Source organism: Phyllostomus discolor, chromosome 3 (genome assembly GCF_004126475.2).
Source record: "Phyllostomus discolor isolate MPI-MPIP mPhyDis1 chromosome 3, mPhyDis1.pri.v3, whole genome shotgun sequence".
In the NCBI taxonomy this organism is placed as follows: Eukaryota; Metazoa; Chordata; class Mammalia; order Chiroptera; family Phyllostomidae; genus Phyllostomus; species Phyllostomus discolor.
The window spans coordinates 40599372-40615537 of NC_040905.2; the positions used below are offsets into that span (position 1 = coordinate 40599372).

Here is a 16166-nt window from a genome sequence, read left to right on the forward strand (position 1 = left end):
CCCTGGGATGGTGTGAACTGGACAAAGGAAAGCTGGGATATTAGCACTGTTACCCACAGGGGTGTCCAACCTGTGGCCTGTGGGTTGCATATGTCCTAGGCTAGCTATGAATGTGACCCAACACAAAATCATAAATTTCCTTAAAACATTATCAGATTTTTTTGTGATTGTGTGTTGCAATGTATTTACTGTGTGGCCCAAGAAAACTCTTCTTCTTCCAGTGTGGCCCAGAGATGCCAAAAGGTCAGACACCTGGCAGCCCTGAGCCCAGGGTGTGACTGCTGGCAGAGGCAGGGCAGAGGTGTGGCCGTTCACTGGGCAGGCGGGTCGCACAGAGGCCCAGCGCCATCTGGGGACCTGGTGCTCACTAGGCTGAATTTCAGAGGCAGAGTCAGTGCAAGACCCTGCGCTTAAGTCAGACCCCAGACCTCCAGTTGTGGGGCTACAGGTCAGGGCAACTAGCAATGAAGATGCAGAGGGCGTGGCCCAGGGAAGTGGGGGACATGATGGTGGGAGCCTGGTCAGGTAGAAATCCAGGAGGAAGATGGCTTTAGGGCTGAGCCAGGGAGCTACTGACTTCCAGTCTTGGAATTTATGTATTTTGTGGAATATATTTATTTATAATTATTTCATAACACACTTACGATTTATGTATTATTTATTGTTCTTGCTGAGAGAGAAGATGAGTCTTAGGCTCTATGGTGGACCACAGCTCACCATGGAGAGGTGAGGGACACGGGGCAGGGGCCAGGCCGGGCTCTCGCTTCCTTGCCCGCTCTTGGCCCCTCACTCTCACCTCTTCTTCCCCTCCCCCCACCCCTCAGTCCTTTCCCCCTCTTTCTTCTCCATCGCCTTCACATTCTCTGGTGATTTTTTCCCCTTTAAGAAGTTGGGCTGATAAAAATAGCCTGCAGGGCCCTGCACTCCAGCCCCCGCCCCCATCTCCAGAGCCCTCCTTTAATTCTCTTACTGTTTGCCAATTTCTCAGTGATTGTTTTTCCTGTTCTTCTAAATTATTTTCGTTTTAACCAGGTGAGGCCCTTAAGCTGCCGAGAACTCGTGACTCATGGTTCTTAGGAATGCTTTTCTTAAGATCATTTATTTTGCCTCTTGGGTCAGAGTTCACTTTGTTCCTGCTACCCACGGGAACCTTGCTCAAACAGCTCATTTTTCCTCTTAATGTAAAATCATGAAATGAATATTAATTTATATGTTTGTCCAGTTAAGGAGCTTAAGCAGTATTTTATAAGCAGAGTGCATTTTGAAGTTTTTCCCAGAACCTTGTATATGAAGTGTATTTTTAGCTTCCATGGATGTTATTGAAAAGAGTTCCCAGCCCTTGAATATTTTCTTTCATAGTTCTGATAGAACGAGCTGGGCTAAGGAAGGGTAGAGAAGGGGAGGAGAATAAACATTTAAGTGCCTTCTCTTGCTAGGAGCTTTCTGTTGATCATTTAACTTAACTCACAAAAATTCTGTGCTGAGAGTATAATTGTCCTTATTTTATGGATGAAAGTATAATTTCTCCCCTTTATATGGCTGATAAGTGGCTGAATTCAATCCCAGCCTCAAACCCTGCCTCAGACCACTGCATTCCCCTTCTGTGCCGCCTCCATTCCCGGCAGGACGTGGGATGGGGAGCCCTGCACTTCTCCAGGAGCTCCTGGCCCTGCCAAGAGAGTTGGTGCCCGGAGGGGGGTGGACAGTTAGGGTCACTGAGGCCTGGTCATGCTGTGTGGTCCAACTCTCTCTTACATCTTAAGACAGGGTGGGTGAGTTGGCAAAGCCCCAAGGCAGAAGGAGAATCAGCAAGTATTTACATACCGCTCTGCACCCCTTTCTGGAGTGGCTTCTGGGTTCCTGAGAAGACCATAATCTACGTGAGTAAATGTGAGTCAGCCCCTTTGACAGGTCAGGCATTAATGCGGCACTGCTCAGCTGACCCAGTAGAGAAAAGACATTAAGTAGGTGCTGGACCACCACCCTGCTCGAAGCCACTGTAGTCCTCGAACCTAACTCTGTCCCTGCTTTTGCCGTGTTATTTCACGGTTGCGATTTTGTGTCTGTCTCCCACACTCACGTAGAAATGCCCTGAGGGTGATGACTGTATCTATTCTGTTCTCTTATCTGCAGCCCTTAACACACTGTCTAGTCCACAGTAGACATCTGGCTACATTTTTTTTCATGAAACAACTCTGAATTGAAGGCATATATGAATAAGAAATAGAAAAATTTACAAGTGTATTGTAATGGAGCATGGATATCAGTGGCATTGCAGAAAGCAGAGTGAGTGAGGAGACAGGTGTGACAGGCAGCAGATTGTGGGTCTGGAATTTGGCTCCTCATCTGGAGTTATGCACCTGGGGTCTTTGTAGATGTGGGCCGTTCATGTGACTGATTTGCTGTTTTGGGGAAGGCCTCAGTCTATGGGTGATTTTTTTTAGGTCTTTTCCACCGCTAATATTTTGTGATTCTATAGGTACGATGTAAAGAGTTCAGCTGTACAAGCCCTGGAAACTGCATAGGCTGTCAGTTAGGACTGAAATGGACCATTTGATTGGTTGACACCAGGGTCTAAGATCCAGTCTTCTCTGGGACATCTCCCCAGACTGGGATGGAAGAGGAAATTAAGGTTAACTTTGTGTGGCTTCGTGCACTTTCTGGGAGTCCGGTTGTAGGAGACAGTTTGGAACAGTGGAAGGAATGAGTGCTCTGGAGTTAGGAATCTGGGGCTTGATTCCTTTTGTACCTCCTATGGAACTGCTAACTTGGAGGGGTTCGTCTTCCTGAATCTGTTTCCTCACTGGTGAAATGGGAGTAACACTGCCTAACTGGGGGTATACTCTCTGCCAGAGGGGGATGCGGACTCGTTTTCCCCTCTGACCTTAAATGGAAGGACAATGACTGATGAGGATTCTCTTCCCGGTTTGTTAATCACGGTCAGAATGTTTACGTATGTCACTGATGGGGACATGATGGTACCAGGGGAATTTGATGACTTCACATAAGTAAACAACTGCAGGCATAGATTAGATCCCTGAATAAAGGTCAGGGACACATCTGGAATATTAAAGTGATAGGAGCACAGGTGATAGGTATGCAAAGTCAAATCCGTAGAGTCTCTGAGCTTTCCCCAGTGTCATTGTTTCTAAACAGAACTTTGAGAAGCACTATGTTTTGAAAACATGTAATAGAATGTTTTAAAATCTGTGATAAAATATTAGCTCTGTTTTTTTTCATATCTGTGGACTATTGAACTTATCGCTTAATGTAAACATCACAGCAACAATTAGATGCCTGCTGTGCAGTGCTTTGTCCTTGGAACTGTGATGGTACCGCGGGTGGGGTGTGTGTGTGTGTGCGCATGTGTGTGCGCACGCATGTGTGTAAAGATATTTGTAAGCAAAGGAATTGACTTTCTTGCAGTTGGGTTGACAGACAAAAGTGAGATAGTGTTATCAAAGTGCTAATTTACATATTTCTCAGGCAAGGGAAGAAAGAAAATCAATTCTCTTAAGAAATGGAACTAGAGATGCAGCCCTGTGTAGGTGGATGCCATTGTAGTTGATTTAATAATGTACATTAGGATGTTGTTGAAACATTTTTATATTGCTAATTGAAGTCTGTGATTCAAAGAATTAATTATAAAACTGAAGATGGAATGTGAATTGGCATCTAGTATATCTAGTTTAAAAACATTCTGTTGATGTATCATTTTTGAAATCATGGATTCATTGAGAGAGTGAATTGGGATAAACTGTTAATAGGTTGAGTAAATTCTGTGGCTCAGGAAATTATTTGCTTAATGAATTTTGTTGACATGAATATTTTTTGCTGAGATTCTATCTGTGCTCTTCCTCTGTCCCCCTTCTTGTTCTCAAAAGGTTTTAGGGTAACCTATAATAACAGACAACTCAGCAAGATGAGTAACTTAAAAATAGGTGAAGATAAACAAAATAAAAGTAAGTGTAGAGCTAAGTGTAGAGCAGTTTCTTTTTTTTTTAAACAGATAATTTTTTTTAAAGATTTTATTTATTTTTTTTAGAGAAGGAAGGGGGAGAGAGAGAGAGAGAGAGAGAGAGAGAGAGAGAGAGGGAGAGAGAGAGAGAAACATCAATGTGCGGTTGCTGGGGGTTATGGCCTGCAACCCAGGAATGTACCCTGGCTGGGAATCGAACCTGGGACACTTTGGTTCCCAGCCCGTGCTCAATCCACTGAGCTACGCCAGCCAGGGCCTTAGAGCAGTTTCTTAACAGTGGCACCGACAACATTTTGTAACAGATAATTCTTTGTTGACGGGGCTGCCCTGTGTGTTGTACATTGCTTGGGAGCATCCGTGGTCTCTGGCCACTAGATATGAGCAGTATCCCCCGTCACTGCTGTTGTGACAACTGAAGATGGTGTCAGACATTGCCAGATATCCTCTGAGTGACGAAATCACCGCCAGTTGTGCAGATAGTGTCTTAGTTTGAGCTACTGTAGCAGCCTACCACAGACTGGGTGGCTTATAAACAACAGATGTTTTTTATTCATAGTTCTGGAGGCTGGAATCCACGATCAGGACACTGGAAAATCCAGTATCTGGTGAGGGCTTGCTTCCTCGCTCAGGGACAGCCATCTTCCAGCTGCGTCCTCACGTGGAGGATGGTGGAAGGCACAGGGAGCTCTCCGGGGTCTCTTTTAGGAGGGCACTAACTCCCTTCATGAGGGCTCCACCCTCGTGAACTAATCACCTCCCAAAGGCCCTATCTCCAAATACCATCACTTTTGGGGTTAAGGTTCAACACATGAATTTGGGGGTGGGGGTACAAACACTCAGTTTATAGCAGAGGGTAAGGTGACACCAGAGTGCGGTGGGTGGAGCAACCAGATCCATGAAGTCTTGATGGAGACTGGACGCGCCACTCTTGCTGGTGATGCACTGACTGTAGGCATTTCCCCATGATTGCTCGTGGCTGCCCTGGAGAAACAGGATTTGTTTAGTGGTGTTTGGGGTTCTCAGGACGAAATATATTGTTACTCAGCAGAAGCACATCTATTTCTAATGTGGACAACTGATGGCATTTTCTCCAGGTTTCTGTCTGCCTGAGAATGAAGCTCCTGATGGGCAGGGGTTTTTGTATATTTTGTTCATTTAATGTGCCCAGAGGAAAACCTGGCAGTTGCTTAATAAATATTTTTATAAAGAGATGAGTCTTGTCAAGGAAGATACTGTTTAATATAGGCCTTTCCTTATATGTATACAGACATAGTGCAAGTTTTCCGGGGCTATTTCTTAGAGTATCATTAAATGGAAGCATGCATTCTGGGTGGCATAATCTAAAATGAATGTCGGCAAAATCAATTAAGTGGGCCCCAGGATAATGTGGTGCAGGATTGTAGCTTCCCAGTGTCTGACTCAATCAATAGTTAGGTTTTAGGGTGCTGCAGGGAGGGAAGTTGCATGTTCTTTGGGTAGCGGTGAGCTTGATAACTGTCAATTAAGGCTGAGCAGGGAAGACTTGAGCTGAGCTATGGTGATAGTTATCACCAATATTAATAGTTACTGAGTGCTTGCATGTGCTGAACGCTGTGTCGAGCCCCTTCTCTGCATCATCCCTCTGCATCCCCACCTTCTCTGAGGTCTGCACTTCAGGGAGGAGTTCAGTGGCTTGCCCGAGGCACGGCCCTGGGATTCTGTCCCTGACAATTCACATTCAGAGTGGACTCCTCACCTCTCTGCTGCTCTGTCTCACTCCCACTAATACCTCCCAGCAATGTCTGATCAAGCCCCAGAGTTCATACTCTTGAACTTGGCAGGAGAGTTACAGACTGAAATAATTTTAAAGCAGTTCAAACCACATTCTCATTTAAGCCCTGAGGGAAAAAACAACAACTCCGTAAAACCGTAATCAGTTTAATTTTCTTGCAAACTATTTATGATAAATTGCACATGCAGAGATGTTTGTGAATGAGGTGACTTCCTCTACAGGGATGTTAATAATCACCAAGCTAACATTTATTGTGTGCTTACTGTATTCTACACACTGTTTTAAGTGCTTTATATACACGATGTTAATAATCACCACAGATAACATTTATGATGTGCTTACTGTATTCTACACACTGTTTTAAGTGCTTTACATACAGGGTCCAGTACGAATAATACCCTTTTATATTACAAAATCTTTTATTAAAAAATCATAAGCATGTAATTCTGTAACATAACAGACATCACACTTCAAGCATATCATATGACATTTTAGGTGAAATGTTCAAATTAAAACTATAAATTATTACACCCATATTATTACCCTACCAACCACACTCCAGCAAGCACTACTTCTGCCAGACCCTGTATATGAATTCCTTTCATCTTTTCAGCAACCTCAGGAGATAGGTAGTATTATTACTAACATTTTGTGGAAATAGACATAGAAAGAAATAGTTATATGTCTTAATTAGGATAGTAAGTTTTGGCATCCCTAACAACCGAGGAGTCAGTATGAGTCTGATAATGCCTTTCTTAATTATATGCTGTCCTATCAAATTTTTTTTTGGGGGGGGGGCTATGTATAGAATTTTATTTTATTTATTTATTTATTTATTTATTTAATTTTAATTGTTGTTCAAGTACAGTTTTCAAGACACTGCCATCCCAGCCCACCACCCCCAGCCCTCCCCACCTCCCTCCCATTTCCACCCCCCCCCCCAGTTTTTGTCCAGATGTCCTTTGCACTTGTTCCTGCAAACCCTTCCCCTTTCCCCCTGAAATTCCCTCCCTTTTCCCTGTCAGCCTGTTCTCTATTTCAGTGTCTTTGGTTATGTTTTGCTTGTTTGTTTGTTTTGTTGATTAGGTTCCTGTTAAAGGTGACATCATATGGTATGACCTGTCAAATTTTAAAGTATTGTTTATAGGCTTTCATTTAGAAGTAAATATAATCCAGTTTTAAAATAGTCATTTCAGATTGCCACTTTGACTCCATTTTGGACAGAGGCAATGGAGCGGTTCATTAAAATTACAAGCATTGTCTATGCCGTTTGATAATTATTCTTATATTTTCATATCTATGGTTTCTTAGGATATTTAATATCAAGAAACAGAATAACTGAAAACTATCTTTATAACCCTGTGTTACTCATCAGTCTTTCTCTTTCCCTTATTTTATGCATAAAAAGGACTTCACTGGTGAGCCCTCATTGTGTATGCAGATGACATCGGTGATCCCTTTGAACTAATGAACTTTGGCCTTAGGGCACATGCATTCTGAATGGGTCTTTAAAATGCATGTGCCACACCGTGGGAATGAGAGAGGCATTGCAGAAAGGAGAAATGGGGGTGGAAAGGCTTGGATTGATAGACACAAGTGACTAGTTGGTAGATAGTTAAAAGGTCGAATAATTCATTATTTAGGAATCACCTTCAAAGGTTGCAGTGTTCAAAAATTAGCATAATAGTTTGTATATAGAAAAGATTCTTTGAGAAGGCATCATTTACTATAACCTAAGGGTCTTTTTTTATAATGAAGTGTTCAATTTTGTCAAGATGCTATAGATTTCACTTTGGCCTTTTCACCTTAAGTAACATTTAATACAATTTTATTCTGAATTTCCCAACAATAAAAACCCTTATGCTTCATGTTCCTTATTTATCTGTTGTTGTAGTTTTTTAAAGAATTTTATTTATTTATTTTTAGAGAGGGAAGGATGGGAGAAAGAGAGAAACATCAATATGTGGCTGCTGGGGGCTGTGGCCTGCAACCCAGGCATGTGCCCTGACTGGGAATTGAACCTGCAATGCTTTGGTTCGCAGCCCGCGCTCAATCCACCGAGCTATGCCAGCCAGGGCTGTTGTTGTAGTTTTAACTAAATACCAGAGCTTTGCAGTTTATTTTTTCTTTCAACAAGTATTTACAGGATGCCTTTTATTTAGAGCAGTGGACAAATGGAGGTGTGGACAAAACAGACTAGTACCTTATTTCATGTAACGTGCATTCTAGCAGAAGAAGGAGGATAATGAACAAATATAAAAGATCTAACATATTGTGTGCGGTAGGTGCTTTGAAGAAAAATGGAGAAGGGAATAAAGCAGTAGGTGTGCTGTTCTGTGTGGGGGCACTCGAGAAGGCCCCCTGAAAGAACCACATTGTTATGGAGACATGGAGGATGGAGGGTGCACAGTAGCTCGCTAACATCAGGCCAAGGAAATGATCGGTGGAGAGGTCCGGGTGGAAAGATGCCCGGGCCATCTGGTGATAGACCACAGAAGACTGAGTAGAGTAGTGGGGGTCAGAGAGGTGGGGGTTGAGGGCCTTGCAGAACATTGTCAAGACTTTGGATTTTGCTCCGGGTAAAGGGGAGCCCTGGAGGACTCCTGCAGAGGGTTTGGAGCACCTGCCTGTGAGTCGGGAGGGCGCTGGCTGCTGCGCTGAGACGAGGACGAGGGAGGACAGAGGCAGAGAGGTCTGCTGGGCGGACATCAGAGACCCTGATGGCAGGCAGCAACAGAGATGGTGAAGTGATGGGATTCCGGATATATTCCCGAGATGGAGTTAGAGGGTTTGCTGGCTGGATATGGAAGTAAGAAGAGATGTTTACAAGAACCATAAGGTCTGTGATGTGAGTAGCTAGAATAAAGGAGATGGCATTAGTTAAAATTGGAAAAGCCTGGGCCTGGGTGAAAAAGGTGACGGGATGGAGTGCAGATTGGTAGTCACAAAACAGCCCCGGGCATGGAAGGGGCAGCATAGGGAGCATAGTCAATGATACTGTAATAGCTGTGCATGGTGCCAGGTGGGCACTGGAAGTATCAGGGGGATGGAACACTGGGTAAAATATGTGAGTGTCTAATGACTGTGCTGTACACCAGAAACTCATACAGAATAATATTGACAGTTAACTGTAATTGAAAAAAATTGAAAATAAAAGTAAAAATCTCTTACTGTTTATATCATTACTGTTAATATTTGGAAACTATAAATTAGAGAACTCATGTGCTTGGGCATAAAAGCATGCAGAGATGAGGTTGGAGAAAGCTGTCAGTTAAGAAGGCTGCAAGCTCAATGATCATTGAAGATCACACTATGACTTTTCAGGAAGAGAGGGATAGTGTCACCAGGGGGCATAACCGTAGACAAGGAAATCACGGTTCCTTTTTGGAGATAGTGGTGGTGGTGATGGCGGAGACGCTGAACAAAGTCAGGCCCAGTCTCATGAACGATTTACCTTTGCTTTTCATTTATCCTCACGGAGGGCGGAAGCCATGGCAGGTCATAGAGGATTCTCCTGTTATTCTCAGCCTGATAGTTTGTTAAATAGAAGACAATGGATGGAGATGATAGTTGTGGAAAATATCGACACTGAGTTTTGGTGATTAGCATGCCTCTAGGACTGATAACTGTAGGAACTTCTCCCGAGTCTGCATTAGACTTGCAGTGGCCATGCAGCTTTTGCTCTCTCGGATGCTCTTATGTTTCCTGTGACAAACGGCTAGCAAGAGTGACTGTGTGTCACTCACATGTAAGTGGTAGGTTAGGTCCTTCTCTGTCTGACTTCTAAATTTAATAATATGTCTCTTCAAATGGTTTTGTGGCTCTTGGAACTGCAGGAAACTAACGTAGGAAGTTATGAGAAAATCTAGCCCACCACAAATCAATATTGGCTCTTGGGGAATGAAGTGAGGGCACATTTCTGGAGAATGTGTTTCACTCCGGGATACTTTGCAGCTCCCCGTGTGCTAGGTAAGTGTGTGACCTGGGAGTCAGTCTGGCTCTGTAGGAGTCCACTGTCTCTGCTTAGAGAGGGAAATTAGAAGTGTTTGAAGCAAGAATGACCAGCTCAGGCTTAGATGCCCTTGAACATGAGTGAAATTTTAAAGACAGCCTCTGTCTTTAGTTGAGCTCCTTGTGAACGCAAAGACTTTGGGATTTGGGAAAAGGTCAAAAAGATTAAACTGAAATCATTTACAGGGCGGTGTCCAAAGCAATATGTTTGATGTCTACCATAAACTCTAAGGTGTGATGAAATGTTTTTAAAGGGATCATGAGTGTTTGACTCAGGACAAAAAATAAAAAAATAAATTTCAGGGCTGCAGCATGCCATTTTGAGAAGCTTTGACTAATTGTAGAAAGAACAGTAGAGCTGGCGACAACACAGCCAGTTTGGAGAAATGATCTATTCCAGAGAGCCCCAGAGGGGGTGTGGCTCGATGTGACGAAGGAAGGGGGGGCCCGGAACTTTGCACTGTGCACATAGTTTTTTCCGCTTACTACTGCGTTTGGAGCATTGGCAGCCCACGCAGTTCACCGCCTCGGTTTCTCCGGATCAAAAATAATACTTCCCTCTTGGGATTGTGATTCTGATGAAAAACTCTGGCGTATTAATAGTTTGAGGCTATGCATGTGCGAGAAAAGAGATTCTCTGTTTTATTTTTATACACTTTGTCCTTGACTTCCTTTGTTTAATATTTTTATGGTTTTGTTAGAAATATGTAAGGAAGGCTCAGAATTTCTAGTTAGGAATTATCTTTTTTTTTTCTCTGATGGTTTTTCCACCTCTGTTAATTTGTGATATAACAGTCTTCCCTAGAGTAATTAAATGTAATTCTGCAAGCTGAAAATTTTAACTTCAGGTGAAAAATAAGTAGCGGAAGTGTAGGAACCTTAGACGATAAATATTTGTATTTTATGCAGCTGCTACTAGTAATTAAGAGAAAATAACTGAGTGGAGTGGACCCTGATGTGCTTGGTTGCTCCGAGCGGTTCTTGGTGCTTTCACGGGACTCTAGCTGACAGGGAGCATTTTGCTGAATGTCTATAGCACAGTGCCATCTTGTGGCTGCAAGTTTACTTTTTAATGCAAAAGAGCAAATTTTTAATACTAAATGTACATGATATAGTTTTATATTTCCCTAGTATTTATACTTTACCTGGATAAAAGAGTTGAGACACCTTACAAGGGCACATAGGATGCAGGGTGAGATAATTTAAGAGGATATGCTTGTTCTCAGAAGAGGCATGCTGCAGTGTTCAGGGGTGAAGATCCATAATGTCGGCATCTAACTGTGCGTTTGGGACCAAGGCTGGAAAAAGAACGAGAGAGAGAGAGAGAGAGAGAGAGAGAGAGAGAGAGAGAGAGAGAGAGGGAGGGGAGAGGGGGAGAGGGGGAGAGGGGGAGAGGGGGAGAGGGGGAGAGGGAGCGCGCCAAATCAGCATGGCAAAGGCTAACAATTCGGCTTTGGTAAAGGGAACATAGGTGTTCCTCATACTACTCTTACAACTTATCTGTTGTTACAAATTTTCTTCTGAAATTTTCTAAAATAAAAAATATTGACAAAGTAGAAATAAATAAATAAATAAATAAATACATAAATAAATAGGGGCAAGGACATGAAATGGAGCCAAGAAGGAGGCAAAAAGGACCCCCCATTGTGTAGTGACCCAACCACATTTGGATGGACCACTGACTGGGATCTATTCTTTCTAGTGGCTGTTATGTCACTGTCCAGGGTTCCCTTGTTACCTTCCATTGACCATAAGGGTTAGGGGCGAGATGTGTAAGACCAGAGAGAAATTCCTTCTTGGATGCTCTTCAGTAGGACACTCTTCAGTAGGATGCTCGTGTAATGAACAGCAGCCTCAACAAATACCTTCCACAAGTACAGTCTCTCTGGCCTAGTGATCTGGCCTGATCCTGCAGTAGCCACACTGCTAGTTCTCTGAAGACCTCTCAGCAAAGTACTGACTGGCAATGAATTTGAGATTGTACTTACTGACAAAGGCTTGGAATCCAGCTGTTTCAATTGAGCTCGAGGGAGAGTTGACATCTTGTCATAGCTGATCCAATCAGGTCTGTTCCATCTGAACTAGCTTGGGAGGAGTTACTCAGGGTCAAGTTTCTTTTGTGCCATGGATTTGAATGTGCTGCAGTGCACAGACAGACAAGTGGGTGATGTTATTCCTGAATTTCTTCCTCCAATAAATATATCCAGGATAGTATTAACCTAAAAAAAACTCAAACAGAATATAACCAGATGACCATCTCTCTACCATGAAAACAAAACAATATATACAGTCAGACATCCCTAAAAATGCCTGGCCTTGGGCACTGCTACCCAACTCTCTTCTGTTTTTACATTTCTACAAAGTGACCCTTTTCTGTGGGCATTCAACTTTCTATGAATATCACTTGTATTTCTTTTTATTTCTTAATAACTATCTGGATATATATATGTATATATATATACACATACACACATATATACACATATACACACATGAATAGTTCTGTCCTTAGTAACTATCTAGATACACACATATATATATATGCATATATGCTTACTTGAAGGTGAACATTTTAGAAGATACAGTCTTATTCAAGTATGAAAGTTTTTTAAAAAAATAAAAGCAGGACATCTTGAAGTAAGTGTTGTGGCACAGGGGATTCTTTTGTAGAAAGTCGTTTCTTGAAGTGGCTTTGGTTTCTCTCATTCTTGTGACAGGTTTTCTTTTAAAGGCTATAAAGTGATATAGGGGTGTATTGATTTCCATTATGGGCTACTGTGCTTAGAAATTTCTTTCGCTCCCCTATGTCTGTGTGTGAGCACCAAAAGCCTGTGAATTTTGTGAACAACTAAAGAAGTGATCTGTTGATTTTCCATGGAGCAATATTCTTTATTTTGGGGAGAATCAAGGTGCATAGAAAGACACACACAGCGTCCAGCGGAAGTCGCGCCTGCTGGAGCGTGGTTGCTTGGATAATAATATGGGTGTAGTAGTTTATAGTTTTAACTTGAACATTTCACCTAAGATGTTGTATGGTGTGCTTGAGTGTGTTAGTGTTATGTTACAGTATGACATGGTTGTGATTTTGTAATACAAGATTTTGTAATAAAAAGGGGGTGTAATTTGTGCCGGACCCTGATTTTACATTGTGACTCAGGATACACATGTACTTGGAGAACTTAATCAAAACATAATGAAACAAAACTTCCTTTCCTTCGCTGGATTTTGATCATTTCTATTCTGTTGTGTTAAAAATACTGATCACAATCTACTAAAATTGATTTTATGACCTACTAATGCAGCAGTTTTCAGCTGGTGTGCTGTACGCACTGGTATGCTGTAGGAATTTTTAAACCATTCAAAACCCGGCTCTTCAGTCAGGGGCACTGACTTTTTCTCCCCCATAGATTGTCAAATAAAAAATGACCACAGCCAGTACATCAATAGCTGTCCACTGTGAATGAATCAAAATTATACCTATTTTTTGTCAGATGGGCAAAAAATATAACATATTTCTTGATGTGCCACAGATTTGTTTTAAAAGATTTTATTTATTTTTAGAGAGTGGGGAAGGGAGAAAGGAAGTGAGGGAGAGAAACATACATTGGTTGCCTCTTTCATGCCCTCAAACAGGGACCTGGCCCGCACCCCAGGCACGTGCCCTGACCGGGAATAGAACCAGCAACTTATTAGTTTGCAGGACAACGCTCAGCCCACTGAGCCATGCCAGTCATATATTTAGTAATTAGTTTATGTGTGCCATGAGATGAAAAAGGGTGCAAATCACTGCACTAATGCATCGTGATCCATAGCTTGCAAAGCCGTACTGTTGAGATGTTGCAGCAAGCCAGGCTGTCAGATGGAAGACACAACAGGGAAACCCTGAACTCTCTCAACTAGCCAAATTAAAAACTGGGCTGGGAAAGGGATTTAGAGAATGAAAAGGAAGGAGCAAAGTGTGACTGGTTGGCCTTTAGTTCTGGTTGTGTTGAGAGTTCCCAGCAAGTGATGCCCTGTCCTTCCCTCTGCAGCTTGACCACATACTGTCCCCTCCACCCATGCCATGTCGGAAATGCAGCAACCCAGACCTGGCCTCTGGCCCCGGAAAGTCACTGAAGTTTAAACGACAGCTGAGTGAGGATGGACGACAGCTGCGGCGGGGGAGCCTGGGCGGCGCTCTGACAGGTGAGTCACGAGTGACACATGTAAGGAGGGATTGCCCTCACACGCCGGAGGTCCTGAACGGCCATGGAGTTCCACATGCAGCAGTCAGCCTGCTTAAGATCTGCTTCTTTGCAGATCATCTGGTAAAACTAGTCCAATCCAGAGAACAGTTAAATTGAGGATTTTATTAATAAACTTCACTGAAATATAATGTACATACAATAAAATGCACCCATTTTCAGTGTATGTGTGGATGGGCTTTGGCAAATTTTTATGCCAATCTACCTAGCACCAAAATCGAGACATAAAATGTTCCCTTGCTCCTTCCTAGTCATTCTCTCCCCTCACCTTCCAATCCTTGGCCCCAAGCAACCATATAATCTGCTTTTTTGTCACTATAAATTAGATTTATCTTAAGAATTTTATGTTGTTGGAGTCACACAGTACATGCTCTTTTGTACCCAGCTTCATTGGTGCAGCATGATGTTTTTAAGATTCATCCATGTTGTTGCATAAATGAGGTCTGTTCAGAAGGCATGCAGCCATGTAATATGGAAAATAGAGGCATTTACTGAAGAAGAGACCAGATACAACAAACACTGTACATGGGACAATGATGCCTGAGTCTCCTTCAAAGTAGGCACCTTGGGACCGCACACAGTTCTGCCAGTCATCATCAGCAGCCCCGTCATATTTTCCTGAATCTCAGTGATGGTCTGAAATCTCCGTTCCAAAGGTAATTTTAGTTTTGGGAAAAGCCAGAAGTCGCAGGTCACGTATTCTGGGCTGTAGGGGGGCTGAGTCACCTGGGTGATTTGATGTTTCGCCAAAAAACTGCACAAGACGTGATACATGAGTGGGTGCATTGTTAAGAAGCTGCCAGTTACCAGTTGCCCATAGTTGCAGCCTTCTGAATCATGTGAATAGTTTCTGCAGAGTCATGTTCAAGGTTAATGCAAAATTTGATGCAGATTCACTGTTCTACTCTCTCAGTCATTTTCAATGTGCTGGCCACACAGTACACATGCTCACTCAATGGTGTCTACTGCCCCCACTGACTGGTATAGTGAGGTCACCATTGTTCACACATGTGCATTCCAGTCCACTCTCCTTGGCTGCCAGGTTACATTGATGTCACACAAACCATTCTCATCATATTAACAATGGCTGGACTTTTTCTGTACTGACCTCATGTATCAGTAGTGTACACTGAACTGTAAAAGGAACTGCCAAACTGTTTCCAAAATTGACATTTTACATATCTACCAACAACAGGTGAGTATCTAATTGCTCTGCATCCTTGACTACCTGTTGTATTTCCAGTCTCTCTTAATTTTAGCCATTTTAATGGATAGTTAGTCGTATCACATTATAGTTTAATTTCTATTTTCTTGATGACTAAATGTCAACATCTTTTCATGTGCTTGTTGGGCATTCATGTATCTTCTTTTGTGAAGTGTCTGTTCAGATCTTCCATTTTTTAATCATGTTGTTAAAATTAATTTAAAAAATTTCAAATCCAGAAAACCCACAGATCACTTGTATTGACTTGAAAGACAGCCAAATTAAGCTGTCTTTGGGTTTTTAATAAATAATTCATCATGTAAAATTTATGTTATTAAATTTAACTTTAAATCACTAAAGACTAGATTTCTGTTATTTCATTTTGAATGCTTTTACCTTTAAATACTGTTGAAGAAACTTTATTGTTTTTTTAATACCCCTAAATAATGTTTTCTCCATGCAGGACAGTCTTGCCTGTCAATTCATAAACGATCTAGAAAATAAGTTCTTATTCACATTTCGTTACAAAAGTATGGATTTTGGCTTTTTGGAGGTGAAATCTCTGGGCACAGAAATGCTCCTCCACATGATGAGGAGGGCCTAGAACACCTGCCCCAGGGTGTCACACTGCCAGGACGGAGGGTGGAACTGACCTCAGGCCAAGGGGAAAAAGAAACTCATCAAAAATTTTGGCACTGCAGAGTTTAAAGCAAATGTTCACATGAGTTTAATCCATGTTCTAATGATTCTTAGGGCATTTTCCTTTGTTGTCCTCTTGTAGCTGCAGACTGTTTGCTTTTTAAAGTGAGAGATCCTGAAGATTATTTGTTCTAACCTTTATTTGATAGGTGGGAAAATTAAATGTTAAAATTTAGGAGGCTTACCCTCATGCTTATTAATTTCACTTAGGAAATCTACTTACTTTGCTCAAACTATTTTTGACCAATAGGAGGGATG

General features: G+C 42.2%; 1 protein-coding gene and 2 long non-coding RNA genes across 3 annotated transcripts in view; all 3 read left to right on the forward strand.

The window, feature by feature from the left end:
• The window catches only part of MAST4 (microtubule associated serine/threonine kinase family member 4), a 532524-nt gene that overhangs the window by 134515 nt on the left and 381843 nt on the right, over positions 1 to 16166 (forward strand). Inside the window, 1 exon segment of the mRNA XM_036019855.1 lies at positions 13793 to 13946. Within this exon segment, the coding sequence (XP_035875748.1) occupies positions 13793 to 13946 (154 nt within the window).
• LOC118499236 lies at positions 813 to 5851 on the forward strand. Its single transcript, XR_004901762.1, has 2 exons — positions 813 to 3980; positions 4229 to 5851. It is a non-coding gene; the product is annotated as an uncharacterized LOC118499236 (long non-coding RNA).
• LOC118499235 lies at positions 6881 to 9842 on the forward strand. Its single transcript, XR_004901761.1, has 2 exons — positions 6881 to 7643; positions 7840 to 9842. It is a non-coding gene; the product is annotated as an uncharacterized LOC118499235 (long non-coding RNA).